The sequence below is a fragment of the Chelonoidis abingdonii genome, chromosome 2 (genome assembly GCF_003597395.2).
Source record: "Chelonoidis abingdonii isolate Lonesome George chromosome 2, CheloAbing_2.0, whole genome shotgun sequence".
Classification (NCBI taxonomy): domain Eukaryota; kingdom Metazoa; phylum Chordata; order Testudines; family Testudinidae; genus Chelonoidis; species Chelonoidis abingdonii.
The window spans coordinates 129,106,351-129,125,599 of NC_133770.1; the positions used below are offsets into that span (position 1 = coordinate 129,106,351).

General features: G+C 48.8%; 1 protein-coding gene across 3 annotated transcripts in view; it reads left to right on the top strand.

Moving 5' to 3' along the window:
* LPCAT1 (lysophosphatidylcholine acyltransferase 1) overlaps positions 1 to 19,249 on the top strand; it is a 212,434-nt gene that overhangs the window by 1,154 nt on the left and 192,031 nt on the right. Inside the window, exon 1 of one of the 3 annotated variants that reach the window (XM_032766721.2) lies at positions 249 to 550. The exons of 1 other annotated variant lie outside the window; for it this stretch is intronic. In XM_032766721.2, coding sequence (XP_032622612.1) covers positions 425 to 550 — 126 coding nt within the window. In that variant the 5' untranslated portion in view covers positions 249 to 424. Of the gene's footprint in view, positions 1 to 248; positions 551 to 19,249 lie in introns of those variants that run through there. One more of the 3 variants, XM_032766722.2, reaches the window with a different exon arrangement.

The window sequence follows — 19,249 nt, forward strand, 5'->3', positions numbered from 1 at the left end:
TAGGAGTTCCAGGGGGAGGGGGGGTGATGCGGGCTAGGTCCGGGTGTTACGGGGGTGTGTGATGCGGACTGGGTCCGGGTGATGGAGGGGGGCTGGGTCCGGCTGTTGCCGGGGGTAGGGGGGCTGATGCGAGCTGGGTCCGGGTGTTGCGTGGGGGGGTCTGTCCTCCTGATTCCCGGCGGGTGTCGCGAGCTGCCTCCCCTACGCCAAGAGACGAGCTCAGCGGCCGCCGCCTCGGCGTCCAGGCGCATGCGCGGGTCCCCGGGAGGGCGGGGCAGGCGAGCCGCTGCGTTGGTCCGATCCGGGCCGTACATCCTCTTGCTGCTGTCGCTGCCGGTGGGATCTGGGCTGCGCAGCATCTCGCGCCGCGCCCCCCGCGCCCCCGCCAGGACCAGCCCGGCCGTTGTGCGCGCCCGACCCTGCGATGAGGCTGAGCAGCCGCGGCCGGGGATGCTACGCGGCGGCTGGCAGAGAGCGCGGCCCACCCCCGCCGCCGCCGCGGAGCCCCTTCGTGCACCAGATGCGGCTCAGCGCCCTGCAGAAAGCCAAGGTGGGTGCCGGCGTCCCCCGCCCCGCGCCGGAGTGGTTGTGCGCCTCTGGCTGCGCCGGGCTGGGATCCGCGCTGCTGCCTGGCGGGGCCCCGCTGGGGTCACAGGGCGCGTGGCCCGACTGAGCCGCTACAGGGCTGCCCGCCCAAAGTGTTGCCGCCTTCCCCGCGGGACCCCGCCTGGCTCACCAGGCCCCTCGCGGCCCGGGACACTTGGCAAATCCTCTGCGCTGGCCCCAGTGCGAGCCCCAGAGGAAAGACTTGTTAGAAACCTCTAGTTTACGTGAACTGCTTGATAAATAGACTAAGAGGGAAATCTGAAAACGAACATAATTCAACAAATCTTTTTTTAACAGGCAAAAAAAAAGTCTTGTTTGTGTGCACGTTTATATTCACAGGAGTTGTGTGCAAGTAACAATTTTTTATACAACATTTGTCAGCAGTGACTTCGAGGTGCAAGTTTTAACGCAGTGAAATAAATACATTTCTTCACTGTTTGGTTTTCATATTTGTGAGGGGCTAGCTACCTTAATGCCTACCACATTGCTCATAAATTTCCCTGAGTGCATGGATAATGTAAAATACTTCCCAAGACAAGAAAACAATGACAAGAAACAAATGTTTCCAAATTAAAAGTGACCTTTTTCTGGATTGGGGGTGGGGGGGAATTGTACGATTTGAGGACAGTTGGGGGAATTGCCTTTCATAAACTGTAGACTACGGTGACATTTGAATGTTTGCAAGTTTTTTCTTGGTTAAGCCTTTTTTTCTTTCTTTTTTTTTTAATTTAAGGATATGGTGTTTGAGTAATGCATTTCACTAAAAAGGAGTGAGCCATCCATGCAGCAGATGGGTCATTATGACGTGGAAATTAATAGATCATGAAAATATTGATTTTGTTTTGTTATTGTAACCACATGGTAACAAAATATCGTCATTGGAAGTAATGAACTTGTTTGGTTGATCCTAGTAGAATTTTAAAAGGAGATATTCTTAATTTCCTAAGAAATTATATATTCCTCCTGAGTGCAAGTATTATAATGTTTTTCAAATGGGAAATCAAGAATTCAGAAGTAAGTAAATGCCAGAACTAAGGTAGCCTATGCAACTTTAATTCAGTGCCCTTGTGAGCATACAGCTTTCGATAACATGACTGCTTACTGTCTTTTCCACTGGACCCCAGTCTCATTCAGTTCATAAGACGGATGATGCTCACCGAATGACTAGCTATTCATTATTTCTTTTTATCCCTGTCATTCAGTGTGTGGCTCCAGGTTTTATTAATGGTCTGCCAGTCAGACTCTTGCACTAAATTTCCTCATGGCCTTTTTTTCCTAAAGCATTCGTTACTAATATCTGAGTTTTCACAAACATTAGTAAACTAATCTTTACAATATCCCTGTCAGATAAGCTGCTATTTTTAAAGCTGACTGAAAAAGGGAATCCTTTCTGTGAAAAATGTTGCATTTAAAAAAAAATGCATTTAAATACTGCTGAAAATGTGAACTATTTTATGAAATGGGATTTAAAGCAAAATTTTGATTAGGGCGAGTGGAACCAGAATTTTCTGGCTGCCTCTTCTCCCTCCAGGCTGTTGCCACTTTCACTTGTTAAATTGACAAGAGCCTTCCACTGGGCTGCTGAACAGGCAAAGCACTTCAAAGTTGGAGAGGAGGTGGGGAGGCAAGGCCGAATGCCCTGGTGTTCTGCCCCTCTCTCTTTCTCCCAGAGCTAGCCCTCCTGGAAATCTTTTGTCAGTTTCACTGGAAGAAAGTGAAATTAACAGCAGTAGTTCAGGCAGGCACCTATGGAGCCATCATTTCTATTTTCTCAATGGAAAACTGAAATTTTTCTCAAAGAAAACTTTGGTTTTGACAAAAGGACATTTTCTGGCAGAAAAGCATTTTGACAAAAAACTTTCAAGGAGCTCTAGGTGTTTTTCCTAATTTAAAGATGAGTCTTTGCCAAGATCATAAAGTGTTCACTGATTTTGGATGCACAAGCTGACATGCCTTGAGCCTGACTTTTTTGATAGTATTTAGGGTTTTTTTAATAGCTTTTTATATGTCCAAAATACAGCTCACAGGTACTTACGTGGTAGATATGAGGCTCAGTCCTTCTGCAAATGAGGCCACAATATGTCCCAAATTAAACAGTCATCAGATGATGCCACCTGTGGAAAAGTTTTTGGTTTAAGTCGCTTTCTCAGTATTACATAGAAACTGTGAGGCACTGACAAGGACAAATTTCAATTTAGGGTGGATTCAGATGTCTTAACCAACCTTTTCTTTCTTACTTTCTCTGTCTGGCCTCATTCTCTACCTTCTTCCGGCTCTGTGGGTGGGATGTCCTGTTCCTGCTGGTCGTAGAGGAGGAGGCTGATGGTGTTGTTGCATGGCTTCTGCTTAGCTGTTGCTGGGACGGAGAGGAAGTAGTGGGAGTGTTCTCTCCACCCCGTCCACTCCTCAACTGTTTCTGCTCACTGACTGCATGCCTCCAGCTGCCTGAGGCTATAGCAGCATAACTTCCTGCATCCTTGCATGTGGGTACATGTGCTTCCCCGTGAACTTTCCACTCCTTTCTTCCCTCAGCCTGCACTGGGCTGCCTGACCACCAGCCCATGCCCCGCACTTTGTATTTCACTGTTCTCACCCATTTTGCATTGGTCCACCTTCCCAACCTTGTGATTTGCTGCTCTCACCTGTCTGTCTCAGGCAGATCTGTCCCCTTTGCAGCTCTCTGCTCCTGCCCATCTGTCTCATGTGGGTCCCCCCACCTTTGCAGTTTGCAGCTTCCATGGGTCCCCTGCCTCTTTGTGGTTCAGTGCTCCCATGTGCCCATCTCATATGGGTCCTCCCACACACCCTTGTGGTTCGCTGCTCCTGCCCATCTTGTGTGGTGCCTCTTGTGATTTTCTCTCTCTCACTGTTTGTTGCTGACTGCCATTCCTAGCCCACTTGTCCTGTGTATTTGTGCATGCCTGTGCTTGTTTCTCCCTTCGCCATTGTGATGTTCCCCTCTGGTGTTGTCTGGACCAGTGATCTGCTAGGTCGCTCCAATCCTTGACTCTGGGAGCCAGCCTTACCTTGCTCTGCTGTGAGAACCCCCACTCCTGGACTGTTCACACATAGCCTCTGGCATATAAGCTGCTCCCAGCTACTTGCAAGCAAATGATGCTAGCCAGTATCTTTGGTCCCAGACACAACCCTAGGAACCTCCATCTTGCAGTGTCCAGTAATGCCCGCTGGATGCTGCAAGCTTATATAAGTTTGTCAATTTAACAAAAAAATTGATATGTACCAGGCTTGTTATCTCAAATGGAGTCTCTGACATACTTCAAACCATACACACTGCTTCAGTTAGAATGAACAAACAAAATTATTAACTACGAAGATAGATATTAAATTATTATAAGTTAAAGCATAACAAGTCAGATTTGGTCAAATGAAATAAAAGTAAAGTGCATTCTAAGCTGATCTTAACACTTTCAGTGTCCTTACAAACTTAGATTCTTCTCACCACAGGTGGCTGGTTACTTTTCAGTCGGGCTCTCTCCTTTGATCAGCGCTTCCATCGCTTGGTGATGGTGGTAGTGTCTCTAGATGTAGGCAAAAGAGAGAGAGCATGGCAAAATGTCTCTCCTTTTATCATGTGCTTTCTTTCCTCCTGGCTTTGCCCTCATCCCCCTTCAGAGTCAGGAGAGCATTACCTCTTCGCAGTCTCAAACTGCCCAGAGGAAGGGGGTGACTCCCTTGAGGATCTAACAGATTCGTTTGTTGTTGCCTAAGCCAGTGTCCATTGTTCCTGTGAGGCTGGGCTGGGTTTGTCCTGACAAGGTGTGAACTACCTCTCTGTTCTGGGAGAGTTTTTGTGTGGGCATGCTTTAAACCATGAGGATATATTTTCTGTTTTATAACTATATACATGAAATTATAATCTTACTATAACATCACTGTAACAGCCTTGCTCAGTGCATCATGATCCTTTCAAAGATACCCAATGTGACAAACTTGCATTGGATACCACACAGTCATTTTATAAGGATGAACGTGTGGGTGCTGGATGTTCCCCTGAGGTACAGAGCGTCACACCAATCCACTGCACTTATCTGCTTATATATGCTCCCTCTCCCAGTGCAGCTTGAGTCGATCATATTTCCCCACATATTGTTTGCTCTATTCCCTATCATTTGTCTGATTAACTTTGCGTTTGTGCCTTCTTTACGCATACGCAGGCTAGTGGGGAGGAGTGGTTAGCCTCTTCCCCTCTCCTCCTCTGGTGGCTGTTGGCCCTCACATGAACTTGATGGCGGACCTGGAAACAGCCATGGGTGAGGCTTCTGCTCCAGCAGCTTTGTCTGTGGAGGGAAGGGAGGTGCTGCGAAAGAATCCCTGGCCACTATTATCACTCCACTTTGACTCTCTCCGCCATCTACCCCCAGGTCTACGACCAGCACCTTTTCCAGTGTCGTTGTCATCTCCACCAGGAAGGCTGGAGAAAACACAGACAGGGACTCTGCTGCCAAAACTGTGACCACCTATGGAGCCCCTTCAGTCATCAAGAAGGACCGTGACACAATAAAAGGGAAGAGCCTGCCCGGAAGGCTCATTCTGCTGCAGTGGTTGCTACTGCTTCTGCTCTGCTGTCAGCTGTGACTCCCCCTCCACACTTTTGTCCTTTCCACCAGCTCTGAGGGTGCTGCTGGAGCTCATAGGTCCTAACCCAGTAACCATAACACCTATTACCAAGGCAACAGGCACTGAGTCCATTGTGGTGCCCATGCCTGGTGCTGTGGAGGAGCCCCCTGACTCTGTCCCTCTAATTCCTGTGATTGATGGTGCTGCCCTCAGCAGTATGGCCACTGTGGACCCCAATCTCATTCCTGACCTTTCCCCTTTATGGAACTCCAGGGTGCAGTCCAGACCAATGAGGGGCTATGTCACCCTTGCACAATTCTTTGCTGCTGTAGCTCCCAGCCTTGTAGGTAACACCCTGAGTGTCTCTGTAGAGCTGCAACCTGCCAGCCACACATCAGTCACACTCTCGCTTCCACCAGCCTTGGTTACCACTTGCGGGATGACACCAACCCAGTCACAGATTTCCCCCAAAAATGTGTATTCTGCACTGTCCAACCCTCTCCTGGAACCTTAGTCTGTTGCAACTCTAAGGAATCAATATACAACAGTCTGCTACTTTTAAATGAAGTTCCCAGACAACTCACAACACTGGGTTATTTTTAATTAAAGAATAAAACAAGTTTATTTAACTACAAGAAGTTAGGTTTTAAGTTAGTGCAAGTATAAGGCATTAAATTCAGAAATGGCTACAAGAGAAATAAAGAGAACACTTCCTAGTACTAACTTAACAAACTAGACTTGGTTGAAGGTGAAGTCTCTTACCCTGTTTTCTCAGTAACACTGCTGACCAAATTGTCAGGGGAAGGTCTGCTTCCAAAGTCCAACAGCTGTTTATTTTGTCATCCTAGGTGAAAAGGAGAGACATGGACAGGGAGAGATACCTTGGGGAGTTTTGCCCATTGCTCTTTTTAGTTCAGTCACCCTTTAAAACGTATTTTCCTGAGGGTTATCCCTAGGTAAAGATAATTCCTGCTGTGAAGTTGGAGTCAAGGAGTCTGATGGTGAAAGAGGTTCTATGCTGCTGTTTGCTAAAATGCTGATCTGTTTGTTTCTGCCCCGTCCTTAACAAAAAATGGCCATTTGATGGCATACCCTGAGTCTTTGCGGGTGCCAGTCATTCGAGACCTTTGAGTCTGGGGTACCCTGTGATGCTATGACATTCCTCAGGAGACTGATGCCAGTCCAGCTACTGAAGCCAGATGGTGGCTGGAGATGAGGGGACAGGCTGTACTTTAGCCACTCATTGAGTTTTCAGGTGGCCTGACAACCTTGTTGTCCCTAGACAGCTGTGGGTTCCTGACGTGCTAGGTCACCTGCCGCATCTCTGTGCCTGAGTGGGAGGGGCTCAGCCTCATTTACTCTGGTACTGGGCCTGAACCAGATGTGATTTTTATCTGTAGGCATCCACTTTCCTCAGCATCTCGATTCTTGCAAGTGTCTGGTCCTAGGTGGGAAATTTAACTCTATCCTGTCAAGTATCAGAGGGGTACCTGTGTTAGTCTGGATCTGTAAAAAGGGACAGAATTTCACTCACGAAAGCTTATGCTCCAATATGTCTGTGAGTCTATAAGGTGCCACAGAACTTTGTTGCTTCTAACTCCATCGTGAACGTGCTCGACAATGTTGGGAGATAGAAGTGCCAGACCACTGTGGATATTCTCATAAAGATCATTGACCATTACTTTCTGATCCAGCCACCCAGACAACTCTACCAATTTCACTGGGTGGAGGAGACTCTATCATGCCATTTGCAGCAGGATCACTTCTACATCTCCTGTTTTAACATCTTGTGGGCCCACTTCTCCAGCATCAGCACGGCCCTCTTCTTGGACCACCACCTGGTGGCTGTGATAATCTCTAACTCCTGAGCAGCCAAGACCAGCCAACTGGCATTTCAACAACAGCATGCTGGAAGCCATGGTTTTCATGGCATCCTTCTGGGAATTCTGGCTGGTCTTGTGGGGGCAAAGGCACATCTTTCCCTAGATGCAGAGGTGGTGGGATGGGAGGAAGATAGGTGCCTGGCTCTTCTGCTACGACTACACCCCGGGAGCCAATTGGAGGAGGGGTTTTGTGATAGAGCATTTGGAACGGGAGGTTTTGACGCTGAAGGGCCACCTGTCTGTTTGCCCTGGAGATCCATCCATCTACAGAGTGTTTTGGGAGAAGCGAGGTGGGTTCTGGGCTCTAAATTACCATGGGCCAAAGGTACTTTTGTTCAGTTGCGAATCTATCTCCTTCAGGAGATGGATTCTGATTCCCACTTTTTCTGTACCCTGGAGAGGAAGAGCAGTGCCAAAAATCTCATCTTATGGCAGGGGTTAACAAGTAGTGATGCGTGAAAAGTTGAGCACTTTCCATGCTAACTGCTTCTCCCCACATCTGACTGGTGCTGATGCTTACAGAGTCCTGTGGGTTAAAATCCCTGTGGTCAATGTAGGTGACAGGGCTGGCTGGAGCTTTCTCTCACTCTGGCCAAGTTTTTGGAAACTCATTGTCTGATGCCCACCAATAAATCTCTGGGTATTGGTAGGCTAAGGGTGGAGTTCTGCTACATGTGCTGGGATATGTTGTCTTGGACCTGTCCTGTTCACCTTGCTGCCAAAGAAGGGGACCTTGATGACCTGATGATTTAGCATTTGATATTGCTACTCAGCACAGATTGCAAGATCACATTGAAGGCTGTGTCGCTATGGCTGAAGTCCATATGGGTGGACAAGATCCACTCCAAGCAGACCTATGCTGTCCTGGGACACATCATCTTCAGTAATCTCTGTCTAGTCCAGGACCACCTTCATGTGGTGTGTATGGATGGTCTGTCACTTGCCCGCCGCTCCTTTGGTCAGAAGAGGGTGTTTGACATGGGGGAATCAGGGTATCTCATGGACATTCTGCTGGTGTTCAGATTCCTACAGGTGATCTATACTTCGGAGGAGTGTTTGGTCAAGCTCAACTGTACCCTGACTGAGCCTGACAACTTCAGTCAAGAAGTGTATTCAGGCTGCCTTCTATGTGACCAACTGTATGCCAGTTTCACTGAGCCCTTCCTCCATTTCCTCTGCCGCTCTCTTGATGTTCGCTTTTCTGCCGCTAAACCCTTCCCACTGTGGAAAATTGTCTGACTGTCTGCAGAAATGGATGGGGCTACTCCAGTACCTTTCCCTTTGTTGAAGGGTGCTGGTTATCAACCAGCTTGTCCTGTCCGTGCACTAATACCAGTTCAACACTGACAGCCTGCCCTGGGAACTCTAGCCAACTCCAGAGTAAGATCCTGGAGTTCTGTCTGGGGAACCATGGGAGATCTGTGGGTGTCTTGAGCCTCCCTGTAGGGGACGATGGGCAGGCCGTGATCTAGAGCTGGAGCCAGGTCCACACTTTCTGCTTTCAGGCCCTTCAGAGATTTTTAGGGCACCTGCCTTCCTCTGCGGGCTCCAATGTCACTCCCAGCTCTTTAATCTGCCCTCGAGAGGTCTCTCTTGAGACTTCAGAGTTGCTAGTCTTTTCTCAGAACCTGGAAACTATTTTCAGTGACTAGGTCTGTAGTGGCCACTGACAGGGAAGATCTCCTCACAGACCCCCATTACAAAACACACACTTTGGCGTGCAGGTAGTAGAGTCCCTTTTGGTGCACTGAAAGGTGGTTCTGGCTAGCGTCACCAGAATCGGAGACTAGGACTACGGTTGGAGGGACTGGGTGAACCTTGTGGCACTTGGCCAGTGCATTGGGTTACCTGTCACTTCTGTACCCTATCATGTTCCAGGAGATGAGAGAGCCTTGACCCCTACCTCGTTCGCTTATCTTGAATAGGTCATTCCCCGCCCATCCCTCGCTTTTGGTGCTCCAGAACTTGTCATTAGGTGTTGCCCTAGGAGCCCCTCATTCACTCCACTGAATGCCTCTGATGCACCACTTGAGCAAGCTGAAATGACATCCAGCTGGTCTTTCACTGCACCATGCTCCAGGAACAGCTCTGTGCGTTTGTACTCCATACCAAGCGGAGGGCAGAGGGCCAGTCTGTACTTCACTGTAGTCCTATGGCTCTCTATGGAGCCATGAGCACGAGTGCGAGGCTGACGTGGTTCATGGAGTCTTCCGACACTTGCCTGTTTTGCAGTGAGAAGGAGACCCTGGCTTTGACAGTCAGGGTCCAGACACCCCAGGGGGAAAACAGGGGGTCTCAACCCCTAAAAATTAGCAGTCAAACCAATTGGTTGTAGACAAAATTGTGTATTAAAATATGTTGAGTTAAGTTTATTTGTGAAACTTGTAATGTGCTAAACTTGATGGTCATTACGAGATATGTATACAGGGTGGGTGTGTGTATGTGTGTATATATAAATAATGTGGAGAAAATTGTAACTATAGTGAAACTACAGTATCATCTCAAAGCAGTATAGTGAGGCAGGCAGGCAGGGAGGGCACCTTCCAGACCAAGTGTTTACACAAAACGGGCTCCAAGCACCTAGCATTGGGCAGCCTGAAAGAGACAATGTTAAGCCATTAAAGTTAATTGGAAAACATTGGAACAACTTGAAACTGAAAAGCACCCCTCAGCCTGGGAAACCTGCCCAGCTCTGTGTAACCATGAATTTCCATAGTGTGCGGGAAAGGAAAAAAACTCCTTCAAACCCTGTTAAAAGGGAGGGGATTTGATGTGAAGGCTATCCAGAAACTGAGCACCAACATCTAAGCTAGGTACTGTCCATGGAGTACTGGATCGCCTCCTGTGCTGGAGGGGAATGGCATACCATAGCTGCACAGAGGATGCCATCTTATAGAGAAAAACAGCATCCTCCTCACAATGTGACCTTGCACGCTCCATACATGCTTGGCTACACTGGCAAGGGTTCAATACCTGCATGTCAAATATCAGGATTGCACCACTGATCCCCTCTAGGGCCTTGGCTACACTGGAGAGTTGCAGCATTGGTGGTGGCTTTAAGCGCTGCAACTCACTCACCGTCCACACTTGCAAGGCACATACAGTGCTGTATCTCCCTGGCTACAGCACTGCATGTACTCCATCTCTGCCTGGGGAATAAAGACTGCAGCGCTGCTCCGCCAGTGTGGCCACCAAAAGCGCTGTTGTTGGCCTCCAGAGGTATTTGGAGGTATCCCAGAATGTCTGCTCAGCCACTCTGCTCATCAGTTCAAACTCTGCTGCCTTGGCCTCAGGTGACCCACCCTTTAAATGCCCCCAGGAATTTTAAAAATCCCCTTCCTGTTTGCTCAGCCAGGTGTGGAGTGCAATCGGTGAATCTTTCTGCGTGACCATGCCTCCACGTGCCAAACGAGCCCCAGCATGGAGCAATGGCGAGTTGCTGGACCTCATCAGTGTTAGGAGGGAGGAAGCTGTGCAGTCCAAGCTGTGCCCCAGCCGTAGGAATTACGATACCTATGGGCAGATATCAAGGGCCATGCTGGAAAGGGGCCATGACTGGGACACGGTGCAGTGCAGGATTAAAGTGAAAGAGCTGCGGAGTGCCTATTGCAAAGCCCATGAAGGAAATTGCTGCTCTGGTGCTGCCCCCAAGACCTGCCTTTTTTACAAAGAGCTGGACGCGATACTTGGGGGTGACCCCGCTGCCAATCTGAGGACCACGATGGACACTTCAGAGTGGGGAGGGAGGTGGAGGCGGAGGAGGAGGAAACCGAGAGTGAGGGTACTGGGGTGGGGGGAGACACGCCAGAGTCCCAGGAGGCATGCAGCCAGGAGCTCTTCTCAAGCCAGGAGGAAGGTAGCCAGTCGCAGCAGCGGTACTTGGTGAAGGACAAGCAGAGGAGCGGGTTCCCGTAAGCGGCTTTTATTTTTCAGGATGGAAATGTTTCGGAGAGAGAGGAGGGTTAGGGCTGCATGCATGCATGCCTAGATGTGGAATAGCCCATTGATGTGGTCTATCACATCGCGCGTAATCGGCCTCGGTAATCTCTTCAAAAGTTTCAGCCAGAGCGGGGCAATGCGCTTGCTTGCAAGTTTATAGGGAGAGCCACTGTGGTCCTTGTCCCAGTCAGGCTAACGCGTCCACGCCACTGTGCCGCGAGGGGTGGGGGGGACCATTGCTGCACACAGGCAAGCTGCATAGGGGCCAGGGCGGAATCCGCATTGCTGTAGAAGACCCTCCCGCTCTTCCCAGGTGACCCACGCAGCAGCGAGATATCTTCCAGGATTAACTCCTGTGGAAAATGTTGGGAGAGTGTTCACAGTGTAGGTGCCCCCTGCAGCAGCTGTTTGCTTTCCCAATGCACAGAAACCCCTGCACAGCCCTGAAGCAATCAGTCCCCCTTACTCACCATTTCGGGGCTCCTGTGGGTTATGTGCACTCTCTTTTGGTATGGGAAAATTATGCTAAAGTGAAGACTGTAAACTCCTTCACTGTGTGGGAATAACTGTCTGAGATATAAAACAATGCTGCCTCTGTTAACTGTTGCCTTTTTTTCCTTTCCACAAGCGACCTTGAGTTCTCAGCTGCCCATGTTAACAGCAGCTCAAAGACTCCAAAACCTGCGGAAGAAGCCGCGAAAAAGCAAAGACAGACGACCTGCTGCAAAGCAGTTATGGATCACTCTGCAGAGAGAATAAAAAACTGCAGGACTGGAGGGAAAGGGAAAGCAGGATCCGCCAGAGAAACGCAGCAGCCAGGAAGAAAAGCACAAAGCAGCTGATAAGCATCCTGGCGCGCCAAGCGGACTCTATCCAGGCGCTCGTAGCCATGCAGGCAGAGCACTACCGCCGCCGCCCCCCCCCCCGTCCCAAAGCTCTTTCCCTTGTGCCCCAATGTCAGCTCAAACCCCCTTCCCCAGCATCCAGGTTCTTACCTCCACCAGCTGCCTCCAACACCTGTACGTTCACCAACCAGCCCTGAGAACTACGACCCTTACCCTCTGCACTCAACCCCCATCACCATGCAGTATAGGCATCCTGAAGTGCAGCAGTCATTGCACAGCACTCCAGACAGGACATATTCAAACCTGTGACTGTACAGTTCCCCACCACACCCCCTGCCCTTTTAGGTTCCCAAAATGTTGTGTGTCTGTCAATAAAGTTATTTTCTTTTCAATAAATGAATTCTTGGCTTTGAAAACAGTCTTTATTATTGCAGAAAGTCAAAGATACCTTAGCCCAGGAAAGAAACAGGCACTGCAAATCAGCTTAGGAAAAACAGATTCCTACTAACATTGTAACCACTGCACTTCACTCCCGTGCAAGGCACCAAACATTACTGTTGTTTTTCAGCCTCAAATTCCTCCCTCAAGGCATCCCTGATCCTTGAAGCCCTGTGCTGGGCCTCTCTAGTAGCCCTGCTCTCTGGCTGTGCAAATTCAGCCTCCAGGCGTTGAACCTCAGAGGTCCATGCCTGACTGAATGTTTCACCCTTCCCTTCACAAATATTATGGAGGTACAGCACGTGGATATAACCGCAGGGATGCTGCTTTCCCCAAGTCTAGCTTCCCATACAGAGATCGCCAGCGCCCTTTTAAACGGCCAAAAGCACACTCCACAGTCATTCGGCACCGGCTCAGCCTGTAGTTGAACCGGTCCTTGCTCCTGTCAAGCTTCCCTGTATACGGTTTCATGAGCCAAGGCATTAACGGGTAAGCGGGGTCTCCAAGGATCACAATGGGCATTTCAACGTCCCCTACTGTGATCTTCTTCCGGTCTGGGAAAAAAGTCCCTGCCTGCAGCTTCCTGAACAGGCCAGTGTTCCGAAAGATGCGTGCATCATGCACCTTTCCAGGCCAGCCTGTGTTAATGTCAATGAAACGCCCACGGTGATCCACAAGCGCCTGGAGAACCATAGAGAAATACCCCTTCCGATTAATGTACTCGGATGCTAGGTGGGGTGGTGCCAGAATAGGAATATGCGTCCCATCTATCGCCCCTCCACAGTTAGGGAAACCCATTTGTGCAAAGCCATCCACAATGTCCTGCACGTTCCCCAGAGTCACGGTTCTTCTTAGCAGGATGCGATTAATGGCCCTGCAAACTTGCATCAAAACGACTCCAACGGTCGACTTTCCCACTCCAAACTGGTTCCCGACCGATCGGTAGCTGTCTGGAGTTGCCAGCTTCCAGATTGCAATAGCCACCCACTTCTCCACCGGCAGGGCAGCTCTCAATCTCGTGTCCTTGCGCCGCAGGGTGGGGGCGAGCTCAGCACACAGTCCCATGAAAGTGGCTTTTCTCATCTGAAAGTTCTGCAGCCACTGCTCGTCATCCCAGACTTCCATGACGATGTGATCCCACCACTCAGTGCTTGTTTTCCCAAGCCCAAAAGCGCGTTCCACGGTGCTGAGCATTTCCATGAAAGCCACAAGCAATGTTGTGTCCGTACACGTCAGGCGACTCGCAATCATTGTCGGACTCCTCATCACTTTGGAGCTTAAGGAATAGCTCAACTGCCAAACGTGATGTGCTGGCAAGACTCGTCAGCATACTCCTCAGCAGTTTGGGCTCCATTTCCCACAGAAATCGTGCTGCACAGGAACCGTCGGGAGAGTCACAATGGCGCCAAATGTGGACGGAAAAACAGGGACTGCTGGGATGTAAAGCGATGCATCACGGGGCTTTGGGACAGGAAGCAGAATGACCTGCACCCTTCCGTCCCCTTCCCACAACCCACGACACCACAATGGGACAAGGTGCTCTGTGGGATAGCTGCCCATAATGCACCACTCCCAACCGTGCTGCAAATGCTGCAAATATGGCCACACTGCAGCGCTGGTAGCTGTCAGTGTGGCCACACTCCAGCGCTTTCCCTACACAGCTGTACGAAGACAGCTGTAACTCCCAGCACTGCAGGCCTCCAAGTGTAGCCAAGGTATAGGTCAGAGGGCACACTGGGGAACTGTTCAGACAGGACTTCAGTAATATGTAAAGCCTGAGATTGCATGTTTTTTATTTTCTGTATAACTTGTATGTATTTGCTTTTCCTTACTATTTCATCTTCGATTCTATGATTTTTCTATTAAATAAACTTTTTGTTTATTTTTAGCTCAAGCTGGTCTCTGTTGTGCAAACTGTGTGGAGTGTGTGTGTGCATCAAAGTGAACTGATAGTTGAGGGCAGGTTTCATACCTTTGAGGATGACAAACCAAAGGGGAAAAGTACAAGTATCTGGTAGTTAAGAACTTGGAGACAGTTTTTTTTTTTTTTTTGAGGCGGGGCGGGGAGGTGGGGCGGACTGGGGACCATAAGGGATTGTTGAGGTCACCCTGCAAGAAGTAAATATGCTGGTGGAAGCCAGGATGGGATCGTTATGCTTGTAGTCTGGCTACTGGTGTCAGAATGTTGAACCACAGCAGCTCAGCATTAAGACATCCAATGTTAGAAGGGAGGTAGTAACAGAACCCCTGTTAGTCTGGGTGATCCCCCAAATGTTATAGTGGCATAATTGTTACAAGACTTGTATCACAATGTCAGTGAACAAAGGTTTGCATATCAAACACTTGTAGTAACAGACCCTAATGGATTCAAAAGTAAGGAAGCAAAGTATAATCTTAAAGTTTATTTCCTTTTATTTATTTCACATTAAGTGAAATAGAACAAGGAAAGGGGAAAATGAGTAAGTTAGCGTCACTGGACATTACACTGGCACACACTTTTGAAGAGAGTGTTAAACTGCAACTTCTCTTCTGGCTTCTCTAGAATCTTCCGCTGAGATTCTTTCTGAATTTTCTTTCCCTCACCTTCTTGTATGTGTACACACCATCCATGACTCCATAAAGTCTTGAGACCTTCTTGTTCTCAATTTCCTGGCACTGTCCAATATGGCCATCAACGAGCCGAAGGAAACTTCATGGAGGGGTTGGGAGTGTTCTGCAATGTTTGGCCCTATTTTCGATCCATTGTCACACTGAGCAGAGTTTCTTTGGGCAGTGTCCACTGGCTGCTTGAACTCCTTTTAGGAGCAATGGGCACTGTCCAGGGTTCACTGCTCAGAATCCCACTCTGGATCCCTTGTTTTGGCCCTTTGACTTCGACTGTGTAGCAGAGCTAGCAGTTTAGCTGAAGTTGCAACAGGAACTGAATGATAAGCCCCATTTCTCAGGCTGTTCACCATGTGAAAAACAGCTGGCTCATTGGTTGGAGCTGCTGCAAGTAGGAGCTGGGGGCTCTGCAACCAGCTTTTCTCCTCTGGCTGGGTAATCCTCATAACATAGCAGGAGATGGGCAAAGGGGGAAGAGCAGGAGCTTGAGAGCTGTTAGATGTGGAACTTCCTGCCCAGCTCCTTCAGCTCCATACAGAGTACCAGTGTAGAATATCAGGTTTGGAAGGGACTTCAGGAGGTCATCTAGTCCAACCCCCTGCTCAAAGGGGGACCAATCCCCAGACAGATTTGTGCCTTGGATCCCTAAGTTGCCCCCTCAAGGATTGAACTCACAACCCTGGGTTTAGCAGGCCAATGCTCAAATGACTGAGCTAAAGAGAGCTGCTGTGATATAATCATCCATCAATCATGCCAACCATAACACATTTCATGGCTGGAGGTGAACCGTTCAAGCTTGTAGAATCATAGAAGATTAGGATTGGAAGAGACCTCAAAGCAGGACTAACCTCAACTGTTCATGTTTGCTGGCTGAGTTTTCAAGAGAGTCAAACTAGTGAACTGGTGGAAGTTGTTTGTAAACAGCTGGAAGTGGCATTCATTGAATTGCTAAACCAGCTTTTGATAGCAGTAGCCTCTTGTGAACATGCAGGCAGAAATATTTTCTTCCTTTGGACTAGTTAATTCGAAGTTGAGAAACCAATTAGGAGTTGAAAAGCAGGAAAGCTTGTCTTCCACCTCCAATCTAGGGCCACGTCTGTACTACCACTTATGCTGGCAAAACTTATGTTGCTCAGAGGTGTGAAAAAAATACCCCTGTGAGTGACCTAAATTACACTGGCATAAGTTGTGTGCACAGTGCTATATCTCTGGGAGAGTTTCTCCCACTGACATAGCTACCACCTCTCATTGAGATGTTTTTTTTTGTCGATGGGAGAGCTCTCTCCTGTCGGCATAGAGGAGCTACATGAGTGCTCTTACAGTGGCGCAGCTGTATCAATACAGCTATGCCACTATAAACTCACTAGGGTAGACGTGGCCTAAGATTATAATCAGGTTAGAGGATGAAATCTACTAGATAGGCATGCTTGAAGGATATTGCGACCAGAAACAATCACTTCAATTCACTAACTACTTTTCCTTTTGTTAACTGAAGCAAACTGATTTATTAAGCTAACACTACCTTAAATGTTCTGGATACATAAGAAATGTGTTTAACAAAGCAATTTGAAATGCAAAACATACTTAATATGCTGCTCCTGCGCATTTTAATTGAATTGCAATTTCCATCTAAATGAAGCTTGATACAAAACCGCAAGTAAAAAATTAATAAATAAGAAATGCCATTAACCATTTTAACATAATAAAAATGTAAAAATTAAGAATCTGATTAAATGTATGTTGTGACCATGGTTGCTGGAGGGGATACACTGAGAATGCTCAATCAGTGGAAAACTGCGAATAACAGGGCAGGTGATCTGCAAAACTGATAGTTTATTCTATAATTACATTTCACCAAACCAGTAACCAAATAACTTCTGTAATACCTTACTGGTTACCAAGAAGCCAAAATACAGTTCCTTGTAAGCAATCCAGCTTTTGGCTCCCAACCAGACATCCAACTCCAGTATAGGGAGGATTACTAAAAAATCTCATTCACCATATGTACATTTCTATCAATCCTGAGAGATCAGGCACATTACCCACCAGATCAATGAGTATTTCAGATCTTTCCCAAATACATGCTTAATAGAAAAGAAAAGAAAAGAGAGTTGCTATGGTTAAAGATCATTATACATACAGATATGAATAAAGTTCTTAGGTCAGTTTCATGGCAGAGATAGTGAGGCTACTGACATGTAAAATTCCTTCTGGAATCAATTTAAAAGGTTATATAGGCTGTCTATGTGCAGAGTTCGTTCAAATTCTTCTTCGAGTGATTAGTCGTGTCAATTCCAATCAGGTGTGCGTGTGCCATGTGCATGGTCATTGGAAACTTTTCCCCTCACCAGCTCCTGTCGGGTTGGCTAGGGAGCCCCCTGGAAATGGCGTCCTCATGGCACTCAGTATATGACCCTGCCATCCCAACCCCCCTTCTTTTCCTTCTTACTGTCTGTGGCGGCGTTGGAACTGCGTTTTGCTTGCCTGCAAGTGTTCCCTTAGCTGTTACTTAGTCCTACTCAGTTTTTTGTTTTATAGTTAGTTTATTGTTATCTGTAGTTAGGGTAGACTTGGTGAGTGGACGTTCTCCCTTCACCCCGCCTTGGGCTTCGGGGCATGCCTCAAGCCCCAGGTTTTAAATCTCGCGGTGTATTCAAGAAGCCTATGCCCAATAGCAACCCTCACGACTTGTGCCTGAAGTGTCTAGGGGAGGCACATCAGTCTGAGCATTGTAAGATTTGTAAGGCTTTCAAGCCTAGGATTAGGAAGAAACACAACTTCTGTTTCATGCAGCTATTAATGGAAGCCGCACTCCGTCCAGAGGCACCTGACTGCCAAGTCCCGGGCCTGAGCTTGATGCGGAGTGCTCTGGTCTTGGTCCGCGAATCGGTACCGAGGAAGGACTCTGGTTCTAGAGACCCTCGGTACCACAGATCCCCAGCACCAGTCAACATCCCTGGTGCCCCTCACGCACCGGAAGAAGGCAGACAGAGGGCACTGTCCTCAGAGAGCAAGACCATCCTGGGAGACTTTGCTGCCTCACAGGAAGAACTCAAATTCCAAGCAGCATGAACTTGTGCCTTCAACTCTGATGCTCCAGTTGGCACCATTGAGCCTGGCACTCAATGACTCTCCAGCGGGGCATTCTTTGGTGGAGGAGTTGGAACCTCACTCCACCCCAGACACTTTGGAGGCTGCAAAGGAATTTATAGAAAATACTGCGCCTCAGCCACTTGCTGTTAGAGAGAAACCTCTGGCACTGCCCAGATGGGTGCCATCTAGAGGCAAGTTTGTGATGATGAGGCCCTCTTCATTGCCTGACAGGCACCGTTCCCAGCCTACATCATCACAACACTCCCTGGCACCAGCCTTGGTACAAGATCGCCTGGCGCAGGGAGTGCGACGATCTGTCTCCAGCACCAAGGGGACGGCACTGGAACACAGGAGCAGTTCTCCGACACCAGACTCCTGGCATGGATCTAAGTCACGGGACAGCCGGCACCGATCCTCTACACAATAGTTGCAGTTCCGATCCCTGAATTCCTCTTCTGGGGACTGACCGCCGGCTCAAGGATCGTTGGCACCGCCGTGGTCATCTCCCTCGGGATCCTCGGTCTCTCAGGCTGACTCCTGCTACTTGTGGCGCAGTAGGCACAGGTTGGATAAGCTCCAGAAACACGCACAGTTGACCTGCCAGCCACAGTAGTCATCCGCTGCAAAGTGGCCCTTCTGGACCCCCTGGGCTTGCCATCAGGTCCAGGGTACCCCTTCCAGGATTTCTAGGTCCATGACATCGGGGCATCATCCTGCACGGTCACTGGTGGATAGACCCGCGCCTCGTACTACAAAAGCGACCCTATCCAGCTTGCCCCCTCATACTACGGAGGGGGCAACGGAACCGGCTCCAGACCCACCCATAGCCCAGGTCACATCTGACCGTGCCGAACCACTGGACACCAATGCTACCCAGGAGCAACATAGTGGACCACGATGACCCTGTACCTCCACTGGCTTCCTCATCATCTTCACCTGATGAGGCAGTGGAACGAGCTTCAGCTTCAGGTTGACCATAGGGCACACCAGGACCTGCTCCGCTGCATTGCCCATAACATGGGCCTACAGGCAGAGGAAGTCATCAAGTCAGAGGATCCAGTGGTGGACAGTCTCGCACCAGAAGGCCCTTCCAAAGTGTCGTTGCCGGTCATTAAGGCCTGGTCTACACTACACGTTTAAACTGAATTTAGCAGCGTTAAACCAATTTAACCCTGCACCCGTCCACACAACGAGGCCCTTTATATTGATATAAAGGGCTCTTCAAATTGGTTTCTGTACTCCACCCCGACGAGAGGAGTAGCG